We start from the raw sequence: 13,438 nt of genomic DNA, 5'->3' as shown, positions 1-13,438 counted from the left end.
GCTGCACCCAACTGAAATCACTGTATACAGCAACACATTATTTGTTATGTGCTGCTGATCACTGCCTTTGCTAATACGCACAGACATTTACTATATCAGCTATAACTGTAAATGTAGTGTCATGACTGTAAATCAGAGTCACTCGCAGCCTGTTTAGTTTTGGCCAATTTTATTCTGAGAAGCAAATTTTGTTTTCTAATCTGGAAGGCTGGAGGAACTGATATTGTTCCATTCAGCAGACTGGTAGACTCCAAAAAGGTTTTTTTAAGTGGCAGTGCATTGTGATTAATGCTTATGTCTCCTCACATTTTATGTTTGATAGATGTTATTTTTTTTACAGCTGTAGACGCATGAGCAAGATTGGTGTTGCTGGAATTTATCAAATATTACTGTTATTAAAAAATGAAAAGGTAAATTACAGTTGTGTTACAGTACAAAAGCATTTGACCCGTAGATGTGTTAAGAGACCTTAACACAGATCCTGTTTGTGGGACTGAGTTTTTTTTTTTTTCTGTAATAGAGTTGTTTTTGGTTTTGGTAGCAGAACTAACACAGTTCCAGCACAGCTGGGTTTGTCTATTTACAGACTGATTTGCTTTCTGTCCTTCAGCTGGAGGAGCAGCTGAGTCGTCTGCAGAGAGAGAAGAATGACCTGCAGTCCAGGATGGAGGAGGACCAGGAGGACCTCAATGAGCTCATGAAGAAGCACAAGGCTGCTGTGGCTCAGGTCTGCTTTTCTCCTCTTTCATAAAACTTCCATTTACAGCTTTATTCTTTAAACTGTTAATTAATTATTTAGATATAATATGTAACTTTTCCGTGTGCATTTCATTTGGTTGCCTGTCAATTGTGTCGTATAACCTTTACCCCCTCTAGTTGCTCTAACTTGCAGGGAAACACAAAAACACCTGTCTTATTCACTGCAACACATTATGTGTGTCCTTGACGTCTAACAAACATGTTGAACATCCTCTCAAAATATTTGCAAAGTCATTTTTTATATACAGCATTCTGAAATTTGTGTTAACTTGCTAGCAGTCTTTCTCTCCCCTGCCTTTGCTGGCACATTGCAGCGTACTATTTGTTGGTGTGTTACCCCACCTGTAGATTAGAGAAATAGTGATACCATTGGCCATTGGACTGTGTATCCAATCATTTGCATGTAGGCATGTACACTTTCATACATGTGTATGAGACACTCATAGCAAAACTGCTGTGAAGTGCTTCTAGAGGTTAGAATCTCAGCAGAGAACCTTAAAGTAATTCACATACACAACCTGTGCAGCACTGATCAACTCTACAACTAGTACTGTATGTCAGTGCTATTAATTCATCCCGCCCAGATATAAACCAGGAAGTGTAGATGGACCAGACATTTTCTTCAGCCTATATAACCTATTTGAAACCTAGCTTTTGGTAATGACAATTTTTGAAACAAATGCAAATGAATGTAATAAAAAGAAGCAATGCTTCTTACTTTAGAAATAAGAAAACATATTTTTGGCCTCATATCTGACCCCGCCACTTGTGTAGAAACAGAATAAAAAAGAGCTGTCAATACACAGAACCACAACCACAACAAGTGGCAATAACAGTGACCAATAACACACTATCTCCCTTCACCCCCCCCCCACACACACACACACACACACACATCCATCAAGGTCAAGGTCAAGGTCAAGTGGCTGGGAAAAGGCATAGAACATATTTTTTGACTATGCATCCACAGCCTAGATGTTCTGAAAAGCCACTAAGTGTGGTTGGAGCTGCGTCATATGAAAAAGCATTTATTTGTTCACGTGACTGGAAACCGATCCATATATCCTGCCCTAACAGTGCTGCGCATGTGTAAGTCAACAAGGTTTTATATACATATTAGCATGCTCCTTCTACCACCATAAAACCTCAGAAGGATTCTCCTTAGGTGTCTTGAACACAATGTAGGCTGCCACCTTATCCTCAGGCTGCAAAGTTTCATGGGTGAGGAACGTGACGACAAGGTCAAAGGCTACACTTGTGTTACTGACTTTCAAAATGAAAGTTATTGTTGCTTTATAATAGTGATTAAGATGTCAACATGTTACACATACACTGCACATCTTTTTCATTTGTTTTATGTAAAAAAACTAAAAAATGTATTTTTGTTCTCACCCACTGCCTGCCCCTGTGAATTTACACATATATTACATGTATATATGTATATATATGTATATGTGTGTGTATATATACATATATATATATATATATATATATATATATATGTATATGTATATGTGTGTGTGTGTGTGTGTGTGTGTGTGTGTGTACTGGGCCGAATGTTTATGTGGAATGTGCTTGTCAATAATAAAACTGCATCATCCATCATACATTGTAACAGATGAAAGTCATTGACTGTCTGGTGTGTGATCTTAATTAGAAGCGAAGATTTACCCAACAAATCAGCAGGCTGATGCATGGACATTGCCACAACACACACACCTACACTATAAACCTAGTCTGGCCTGCATCTTTCACAGAGCATTTCATGTCCACCATATCATGTCAAAAAGCAATCCCAGGTTCATTTGTAAAAGGTAAAATCCCTGAATCAAGCTGTACATTGAATTGTTTTAACAGCATCTATCCCTGCCATTTGAGACATTTTTGAAAAGCAGTGGTATTTGGCGAGCTCCAAGTGGCCTCCCATTAGTATTAATGTAGCTGTATAAGCATATGAACAGCAAGTGGAAATGAAAGTGGAGTAAAAGCGCTTCCTTTCCATCGCTGATGGAATGATGAGTGATCTGCTTCCACTGGCACCAAATGAATCCATCCTTCCTGTCTAAATTGAAGCAGCTGAATTCCCTGTGGGACTTGCCGTAGCAGAGTGCTTCATCTACTGTGAAAAAAAGCACTCATCTCAAATATTCCACATAGGTCACATTGAAAGGAAATTTATTGATATGCTTTTACCAAACTAAAAAAATCTTCCCATCAGATTTATTTGTCGAGGTAATGTCACTGTGATGTCACTGTGGCCTTTGATTGATGTAGATAGTAGAAGTTTTTAGGTTTTTAGCTGCATTTATAATCTGCATGCTGTATAATTGATGATTTACTCATGAAAACGAGATCATTATTCCCTCTTCCATCAGATGGAATACAAGAAAAACATGTTGAATGTGAAATTACAGTATCATGTTGCTCACTGACTTTGCTTCTTTCCTGTGTTTTTGTGGTTTCAGTCAGCCCAGAACCTGGCTCAGATCAGTGACCTACAAGCCCAGCTGGAGGAGGCCCTCAAGGAGAAGCAGGATGTTCAGGAGAAGGTAGATGCTGGCTTTGTGCTCTTAGCATACCATTGATGTGACAAGGACACCTAGTTAAAATCTGCAGGCTGTCTAAAAGCACAGTAAAACAGGCAGAGATGTAACAGTGTTGAACGAGTTGGAGTTCAATCCTGTGTCAGCTTTAAAAAGTCAGACTAGAGGAGGGAAACCAGTAGGGCAGGGTTAGTGAACTGGCAATCTCAGAACCCATTGGCTTTCACTCTGATGATGGCGTCCTCCTCCCTGTGCTGCTTAGGCCCTGATCACACAGAAAGCGTTTCAGCAGCTGGAGGCGTCTTTTTCTAATTGTTTTTGATGAGAATGAAGCTTTTTCCTCACTGTTTTTGTGTTGCTACACGCCGCACATTTCTGCACTCTAGGCACCTGGTGTTTTTGAGGCACGCTCTGAACTCCTTGATTTGAAAAAACTTCAGGACTTTATGGTCATGACAACAAATTTACAGTTGATAAACAATGGAGGAGAAACTGGTGGTAGCGATTGCTGCATACCCAGAGCTATACGACTTTACATAGCCCAGTTACCACGATCTCAATAGAAATCACCAGGCGTTGAGGCATTTAAGTGCAGTACTTCATACGGCCATCATCGAGGCGAAGCTCCTGGACCAACTGGTAATACTCACCGTGATCCACCCTCTTTTTTAGGGTCTGATGTACCCACACAGATTTCCATTTCCCTGTGCCCAACAAACTATTTTCTGACAGTCTCTCACCCTCAACCAGAGCTACGGCAAGTACCCTCTACCTGTCCACTGTAGGAACTACATACAAATTACTGTGGAATTTAAAAAAGTTATAATAGTAAAAAAATCATCAGTAAATGAATTACACAGGAAAGTAAGAGTGGGGAGGTGATGGGATAAAACAATAAAATAAAACAATAAAAAGGCGCAGCAAATTTTTTTTTACTCGTGTCATTCACTGCAACCTGCAAAATGCTTTCTGTGTGATCAGGGCCTTATTGTTTAAAGTTTGATTAGCAGCTTTAAATGTGAGTTTGGAGTTACAGTTGAGAGGTAGGAATGCAGATAAATTTAAAAAAAAAAAGGTAATGAAGAACTAATTTGTCTTCAGATGATAGTCGATGGGTTTTGAGATTGCATTTCGGCCTGTGCATTCCGCCTCTTTTGCTCTCCACACAGACTGTTTACCTGCAGGCAACCAAAGCCTGCTCAGACATGATTGGTCAAAACTACTCTGACTAAATAATGGAAACCAGAACACTTCACTTTGGAATACAATCTGGTTCAGTATCACCAGCATCACTTAGAATAATTCTGACTCTGAGATATTTATCTCCAGAGTTACCTTTTAAAGCCAGGATCATGACAGTGATTCAGAAAGGTTCAAGAACGGGAGCCACATTATTTTAATATTGCCATTTATGAGCTTGTGTTACTTTTCAACCTACAAAGCCAGTTGTTTGCTAGTTCCAGCTTCCTCAATGTGAGGACTTCCTCCTTTTTTTTCTTTAATGATAGTAACCTAAATATTTTGGTGTTTTGGACTGACCAAAACAGCTGTCTTAACACCTCTAAAACTCACCTTGTTTGATCAATCCATACACAAATATTATATTAGCCTTGTGATGGTTTTGGCTAGGCTGGTTTCATGGGGTTGATGTGTTTATGACTTGACGTGCCAGATCCAGACAAAGCTTCAAACATTTAAGATTCAAAATACTTCAGATACTCTACCTTGTGCCATGTGTCCCAAGAAACTCAAGGTTAATACAGCCAAACACAGCAGGGGATTAGCTCCCTTAGGGCTCAATAGTACTCAGCATTAGATACATATATGGAAGTGGATGGAGCCTTCTGTCTGCACCCTGCATTCATTTTGTCTGTATTTGTGCATGTTTTCTTAAAACTTGTGGATACAGACAAAAATCTATATTTGTACATAAAAGGAGTACAAGTGAGCCCTTTGTCAGAGAAAGTGCCTTTATACAACTCAAAACATCAACTATCATAGTGACTGATTGGAGTGAAAACCTAAAAACTGTTAAAGAGTAGTGCACCCAGGATAGAGTCGTGCAGCACTCCACATGTAATGTCTACTTTTTGAAATGAAAAGCTTTAAATTAAACAAAAAGCACTGATTTTATTCTAGCCAATGGGTCATACTCAGAAGTATAGTGACATAAATATGTGCATATTTGTGTCTTAGATGCAAGCCCTCCAGAGCCAGCTGGAGTTCCAGGAGCAGTCCATGGTAGAGAAATCCCTTGTCAGCCGGCAGGAGGCCAAGATCCGGGAGCTGGAGAGCAAGCTGGAGTTTGAGAAGACCCAGGTCAAACGGCTGGAGGTGAGAACTTAAGACAGGTGAAGGACTGCTGGTGTTGGTAGGTGGTCGGTTGAGGAAGCTCCAGCATGCGGAAGACATCCAAAGAGGTTGGTGGGAGGGTGAATTGTGCTGCAGGGGTCCGAGATGGACACAGAAAGGTCATCATAAACTGAACATAAATGCACTGTCAGACCACTTCCAGTCAGATTTAACCATCCCTGCTTTACTTTGTCCTCTAGCTTGTGTAACTCGCACTTGACAATACCATTTGTTATTGTGTCATTTTTAAATTATTTTCAGATTTTGCCCGAGACAAAAAGCACAAGTGAAGGATAAAGGTTCCCATCTGCAAGCTCCAAGGGAGAAATTGAAATCCTCTCTCGCCCACTGATAAAATGACCCTGCGCTCAATTTTGCAGGTTCAGTTTAGTAATTACTAGCTGTGCAATGTGTTCACCGCCAGGCACACTCCCTCTGCTCCTTGCCCTCCAAAGTCAAATAAATATATTTATTTATTAAGTGTGATTTTTTTTTTCTTTTTTTTTTTTCTTTAGGATTTCTAGCCTGTGGTGAAATGTACAAAGTTAGGAAAATACACAAAGATTACACTCTGCCTTTTGGTTGTTTTTTTTATGGCTTCTCACCAGCATTAAAAACTGCAGTGAGTGAATATTTCAGGTTGCCTGAGTAGTAAAACTCATCAAAGCTGGAGGTAGTAGAGCTCAATCAATACAGATGTTAGGAGGCACAGTACAACACCCACTCAGTATGTGAAATATGGACATGGCTGGTAGCTAATGCAGGAGCTAACTCACTGATAGAGTATGCTGCTGGCATTTACACACAGACTGAATACAGACTTGCTGCAGATTTAAAAGACCCATATAAGAGACATCTGTTAAAACACTGCTGAAGACTAACATATATGTGATGAAAGCCTGCAGCACCAGTTCTATGCATTATTGATACAAATAAGCTCATGTATTGTTAACATTGTCTTCTGGCTGGGTTCTGTGGAGACAAAGTGTTAAGCTCATATCCATAACTACTGAACCACAACAGGCATTTGTTCATATTGTGTCAGGGACTTCCTGGAATGTGTTTACTTGTTACGTGCTCTGATTCTCATCTGCTACTGAACTGAAGTTTGAACAAGGGATTGGTCAATGCAGATTTTTGAGGGACTATACTGGGACGGCATTGTCAGTCAGTTGGATCACCACTTTGATCAGGAGTAAAATATCTCAACAAATATTAGGTAAATTGCTTTGGCATTTGGTACAGATATTCATGCTCCTATATTCATCATTTTGGTGATTCTATGACTTTTCATCTCTAGCATGATCAGGTCATAATTTTAAAGACATTCCCATCAGCGTCAGTGGTTTGTGGGTGCATTTTGTTTCGGGTACCAGTGAGACATGAAATACTATCCAGGAAGTCGAGTTTAAGAAACAGATGCATGATTCTGAAGGTTGATCAGAAGCCAAAACACAAAGTTATCACTGCAGCAATTGTTTATCTTTCGTCACAGCAATCTGAAAGTTAACAGAAATATGGACAATGGACAGGCTGATAAAAGTAACCAATCTCAGTCCAGTCACTGGCTGTATGCAATACACCTTTGTGCAACCCTGGTGGTAGGAGCTCCACCCTCTGCGTGTTGTAGTTTTTAAATACTGGGTGGCAAACTGAAAGGTGTACAAATGGAAGCCATATTTGTCTTGTCATACAGTACCACATTATAAAACAAGTGTGGAACACCATGAAAACAGAAAAAAACATTTAAAATCACAGAGCACCTTACAACAATATCAAATTACAGTTACATCACATTGTAAATGGGGCTCTGAGAGGAATCAGGCTAAAGCCATCATTAATCAGAGAAACCAAATCTATACAGTACGTTCTCGAAGCACAAATAGGACATGGGGTTATGAAAGGGTATCAGGTGAGAACCATCAACATCTTGGATTACAGCATAACACTCGTATCAAAATCCTCATCAAGGCCTGTAGGCTGAAGTGTCAATCCAGAAAAGCTCCCTTTGGCATATCTTTCTTCCATATATCCCCCTCTTGGCAATTCAATGTGTTCAATGCCCTGGAATCGTAGAGAAGAGATAGCATGTGAAAATTCATTAAAATGACGGACAAGGACAGTTTATATCATTGCGTCTGATTGAGCTCTTGTGCTCACTTATCCTTTGTTTTAATATGCGTGTAGTTTTACCTATCTAAATCTTATCACATGGGCATTTTAGTAAATAAATGACATTCTCTGTGCAGCATGTGATAAAGCCCTTAACAGGAAAGTTTTTGCCTCATTTTGGATGTCTGAAAACAGGAGTTTTCCATATGTTGTGACTCTAGGCACATTTGCCACATAGATAATTTGCAGTAGCTATTCTGCATAATCCCAAGCGATGTACAAATGAAGTACAGTCCAATCCACAGTAGATCAAGGAGAAGCCTTCGAGAGTAAGTGCCTCAGCACTTAGTTCAACATTGTACCTGACACATGTGCCACAAGGCTTGCAGAAGCGTAGAGTAACAAATTAGTGCCTAGCAAACTACTAGAAAGCTAGAGAAGGATGGAGACAGAGAGAAAGAGCATATTGGTAAGTATGTACTCTTGGAAGATGTAGGTCATCAAGACACGGATTCTGCTTATCAAATGGAGTTGGGTAACTCATTTAACCACCAAGTGACCGTACAGGACAAGAGTTTGGATTGAGATATGACATCAGAACTAGTCGCCATTTATTTGTAGAAATGTAAATCATTTGAAGTTAATGCAACCATCATCAGGAAGTCACTTGAGAGAAATGAAAAGTGAGTGACATGAGCTGATTTTGGCTAAATGACGACCAGAAGTGCTGCTGCATTTTAGACCATTTGCAGAGGATTTATTTTGTACACTGGCAGCCCTACCAGAATAAAATATTAGTGATCACGGCGAGAAAGAACCAGAGCTGGTACAGTTGAGCTGCATATTCAGTCAGACAGGACTCGATCTCTGATGTTATTTAGTCATTTCAAAGCAACACAGCTGAGTGGCAGATACAACATGCTCAGTGAAAGGTAGTTTGCCATCAATCACAATGCCCAAAATTCTAGCAGACTGTGTTGGAGAGATCAGGGTGAAGCTGAGCTAAGTTGCAAAAGTTGTGCCAGGTCTAACTTTTTTTACTGGACGCCCCTGTGTTGTTGGTGGTGGTGGTGGTGGTGGTGGTGGTGGATGTTTTTTTTTTTTGGTTTGTTTTTTTGGCCCCTTCTTTGTTGGCACCCCAGCTCCACTGACATACTTCAAATAAAAGAGGGGGCTGCCTTTATTCCTACAAAACAGTATATTCATGTACTGTCCAGCTGGCTCTACATTATCTCACATACAGTATATGGTATCAATCTGACCGTATTTTTAAACCATATCTTTTTATTGCTGTGCAGAGCCTTGTAGCTCGTCTTAAGGAGAACTTAGAGAAGCTGACAGAGGAGCGAGACCAGCGCAGCAGCAGCGAGAATCGAGAGAAGGAACAGAACAAACGGCTGCAGAGACAGATCCGCGACGTCAAAGAGGAGATGGGTGAACTGGCCAAAAAGGAAGCCGAGGCCAGCCGCAAAAAACACGAGCTGGTAAGGATGTAACTGACAGAGACAAGTTCGTAATAATTATCAATGAACGAGCAGCTCAGTTATTTTAGGAGAGCCTGCATAGCATCCATCAACAACACATCAGCAACACTGATTAACCTTTGGTCCTGGTTTGCGGACTCTTGTCTCATGAACAGGAAATGGACATTGAGAGCTTAGAGGCTGCTAATCAGAGCCTGCAGGCAGACCTCAAACTGGCCTTCAAAAGGATCGGTGACCTCCAGGCAGCCATTGAGGACGAGATGGAGAGTGACGACAATGAAGACCTTATCAATAGGTAAAAAAAAAAAAAAAAAATTTAGGTTTGGAGGCGGATTAAAAGAAAATTGCTCAAGGTCCACTTACATGCTGTTTCCAGAGCTTTCTGCAGAATCTCACTGTCTTCATCGGCATCATGGTTCATGAAGATGGTTCCGTAAACAGCTGAATGAAAATCAGGATCAAGTTTACCAGAAAATGGATAAAAATAATGTTGTTATTATTATGATGATTATTGTTATTATTATTGCACACAGCAATCTGTTATATGTAGATAAACATCTGGATTTTGCGGCATCTGACTTCTGTTGTTTGCATTATATTCATAGTTGTCTCTCTCCTTCAGTTTACTCTCTAAGGACCATCCAGTGTAACGACTCCACACTATAAATTCTCATCCTGCCTTGATAGGTAGCTGGAGTGAAATAGTTATACGTCATCTCCTCTCTGCTGTATCTGCTTTCTAAAAAGTTGTTTGTTTTCTTTCTTAAGTCTGAGACGAGCAGATCAATGTGTTCCATCTGTGTGTAGAACAAAGCTTTGATGAAAAACAGCCAGGCACATAGAATTCATCACAGTGAGGTTGCCTGGTTCCGTTGTGCCTGTACAGAGACCAAAGCGACAAACCTGCTCACCAGCTGTAACTGTAAACCAGCGCTACAGCCATAGACGCTGCTCAGAAGTGCTGGGCTATTATATAAACTGTTGTTTTTTAAGAAATTATTCCAGCACATATATCTCCCTAAAATCACACTTTGGCATTTTTACATTTACATTTCTCTGTGTACAGATAAACAATGGAAATACAACATCTTAATCAGTGAGCTTTGGAGGTGTTGGTAGGTGTAATTTTGAACATAAGACAGAGTCAGGATAGCTAGCTCTACCTGCCTCCAGTCTTTACTCAAAGCAAGGCTAACCTCATCCTGTCTCGAGTTATGCACTTAAAGGTATAGTTTGGATTCTTTGAAGTGGGGTTGTATGAGGTACTTTCACCATAGTCAGTATATTCAGCACAGTAAATGTCAGTCGGTAGACTCCTAGTTTGGAGAAGCAGGCTGGAGTCCCACATGGAAACTAAGCAATGTACTGCTGTGGATGGTGTCAGCAACAAAACATATTTTAGCCACCTAAAAGATGTTCTATCTAAAAAAAATCATTATTATTTCAAGAGTGTGTCTCAATTGCATACTACTCTATGGTAGTACTTCAGTGTAGTACACTATGTACTTCTTGCATGATGCACTAATTTCAACAGGGTAGTGTTGTCTCAAATCGCGCACTGCCATTTTGCACATACTGAAATTGACAACAGCTTTTTTTTTTTTATTAATCTCCTCCTCTTCTTTTTCATCTTCTTTTTAAATGGCAAATTGCAAATGAACAGTAGAGCATTATCGCCAACATTTGACCTCTATCTCCACTCACACATAAACCAAAGTCACATCATAATGTCAATGCTGATTAAAATGTGCTGCCATAGCTAGGAGCAAGTTAGCTAGCAAGCTAACATTAGCACTCTCTTTTTGTTTGCGGTACCAAATCATCAGTCATCATCACCCAACAAACATTACTGACGGCCTCTAACACAGCAGTGTTTACTGTAGCCAGCTCAGGCTACTTGTTGTCCCCAGCCCCCATGTCAAAAATCGAGAAGTTTGCTAAATCACAAAGTTGGCGACCGGTGAGGGTTAGAAGTATCTATTCTTCCACTCTCAATTTTTGGATCGTTCTGAGTGGACCAGTAGTGTACTCCATTTTCCCATACTATGCAGTGGGAACGCACTTAACTAACGCACTTGTGCACAAACAGCCTGTTTTGACCATTAAGCTGTTTCCATCTTCAGTTTCCAATCTATGCTCTTGTCAAAGCCACCAGACTCCATTAAGAAAAATAGTCATTTTCGCTCACTGAACACAAGAGCTGCTGGTCCACCGCTGCTTTCATCAATTACGTCGTTCCACGTCGTACTCCAGCCTGCTTCTCCAAACTGAAGACATGCTGACTGACCTCTACTGTTTTTAATATTCTGTCTATGAATAAGTACCCCTTGCAACCCCACTTCAAAAAATCTCAACTATCCCTTAAACACAGAGACATATGGTATCCATTTTCACATGTAACTTTTATAAAGAAAGCAGATAAGCATATTTGCCAAACTGAACTGCTGACTTCAGGTGAGTTGAGTTGTTTTCAGTCATAATGTATTATACATCCCTGTGGCCAATGGCAATTTCAACAATCCAACCAAAGCCTTCCAGATACTGAATGTTCTGGTCATTTATTACACTTACTGGGCCTTCCTCCTCAGGATCAACACTTATCTTATAAATACAGCAGCCATCCTCTCACAAGGAGAGGGGGTGAGGCAGTGAGGAAGTGAGTTAGGTCCATTAAAATGATGTTGTTCGTTTTACACTTAGACTGTATTATTCACACCCTGTATGAAGTCCCATCCTCTCTCTGGGCTCCTTGAAAGAAAATGTGTACACTCTCTGAGATGCCTGCTGAACCTTACTAATTTTTCAGCAGTCCCACACAAACAGTGAGAGTTCTTCTCCCTACAGCAGCAGCATACAGCTCTGTGAGTCAGTAGAATACACTCTAAGACTTTTTCTCCACTCTGTATGAAAGACAAAAGATCAGGATGAGGTGGCATGCTGAGTCAATGCCTCTAAAAAAACATGATGCATACCATACAGTTAGTTTGCCAAAGGGGGGAAAAAATAGGTCATCACAGCACCTGCCATGACACCCGTATCTGCTGAGATATTTTTAAGCATCATTCATGTTTTATATATTATTTTTGACTTGTTCTTATTTCCTGTTTTCTTTTCTATTGTCTTTTGTTTTTCTGTGTGTTCTTTTCTTTGTTCCTCCACCCATCATCATCACGACCAGTTTGCAAGACATGGTGACAAAGTATCAGAAAAGACAGAACAGAGCGTGAGGAACTTTTTTTTTTTGCACCACTGGAAATGATGCAGTATTCTACAGTCTTTGAACATTAAGTCGAGAAGTTGATAGTGGAGAGAGAAAACCCAAGTTTTTCTCCGGGTTTAGTTTCGGTCCAGTTAGCCCATCACTTTGGGCTGTCACACTGTAGAAAAGCGCTGATATTTGAAGGAAAAATCCCTCCTGACAGAAAAAATAGAAAAGATATTTGGAATGCACCTGGTATTTTTTTGTTGTGTGGCGATACACTCTGATTTCTGTGGTAATTTTCATCTATTTTAAGACATCAGTTTTTGATGTCAGGCCCTCAGAATCAAAGAGCTGTGGCTCAGTTCCAGCTCCACACATGTCAACAAGTCAAACAGGAAGAAACAGGTCATGGAAGATGCAGAGATACAGTAAATCCAAGGGGGGATTTCCCTTTGATGTGTGAAGGCTCAGGGATAATGCATCATCAACAGTGCTCAGAGATTCCCTCATAACCCCAGTTTACTCCACTCTTCATTGCATGCCCCCACAGGCTGAGATGCATGAATACCACTTACAATATGTTACTTGAGCAGCAGCATGAATCAATTCTCCCTCCTCAGATACCCTGTATATTTAACTGCTTTGCAGAGCTTTAAGGTTGAAAGGCACCAGTGTCATGATCTCTCCGGTCGTCCCCCCTCGAGGCCGAGATCCTCCTTACAGTTCTCCTTTATGCAGCCGGGGGTATATCCAGCTGTGTTTACTGCCCTGCCTTGGTCCGAGGGCATCATGTCAGACACTGCTGTTGTGTTTGAACAGCAGTCAGCGACCAGTCAGCCTCTCGCTCCCTGGGCCATCTTAATATTTCATTGACCTGCTCTAGGGCTGTATGTGACTGTGGCTCGATGGTGACTGCCCTCCTGACAAGATTACAAAAAAGGGTGTGTTCCTCATCAATCTTTGACTCGCACTTGCTTAATAATGCA

At 40.5% G+C, this 13,438-nt stretch overlaps 1 protein-coding gene across 21 annotated transcripts in view; it reads left to right on the top strand.

The window, feature by feature from the left end:
- The window catches only part of myo18ab (myosin XVIIIA b), a 237,305-nt gene that overhangs the window by 205,855 nt on the left and 18,012 nt on the right, over nucleotides 1-13,438 (top strand). For 16 of the 21 annotated variants that reach the window (XM_050055399.1, XM_050055391.1, XM_050055383.1 and 13 more), the window contains 6 exons: nucleotides 611-727; nucleotides 3,225-3,308; nucleotides 5,499-5,636; nucleotides 9,065-9,250; nucleotides 9,406-9,545; nucleotides 12,429-12,473. In XM_050055399.1, coding sequence (XP_049911356.1) covers nucleotides 611-727; nucleotides 3,225-3,308; nucleotides 5,499-5,636; nucleotides 9,065-9,250; nucleotides 9,406-9,545; nucleotides 12,429-12,473 — 710 coding nt within the window. Of the gene's footprint in view, nucleotides 1-610; nucleotides 728-3,224; nucleotides 3,309-5,498; nucleotides 5,637-9,064; nucleotides 9,251-9,405; nucleotides 9,546-9,626; nucleotides 12,403-12,428; nucleotides 12,474-13,438 lie in introns of those variants that run through there. The other 5 variants (XM_050055414.1, XM_050055407.1, XM_050055440.1 and 2 more) reach the window with 2 other exon arrangements.

The sequence above is a fragment of the Epinephelus moara genome, chromosome 2 (assembly GCF_006386435.1).
Source record: "Epinephelus moara isolate mb chromosome 2, YSFRI_EMoa_1.0, whole genome shotgun sequence".
NCBI lineage: Eukaryota > Metazoa > Chordata > Actinopteri > Perciformes > Serranidae > Epinephelus > Epinephelus moara.
This window is presented reverse-complemented; position numbering and strand designations above follow the sequence as displayed.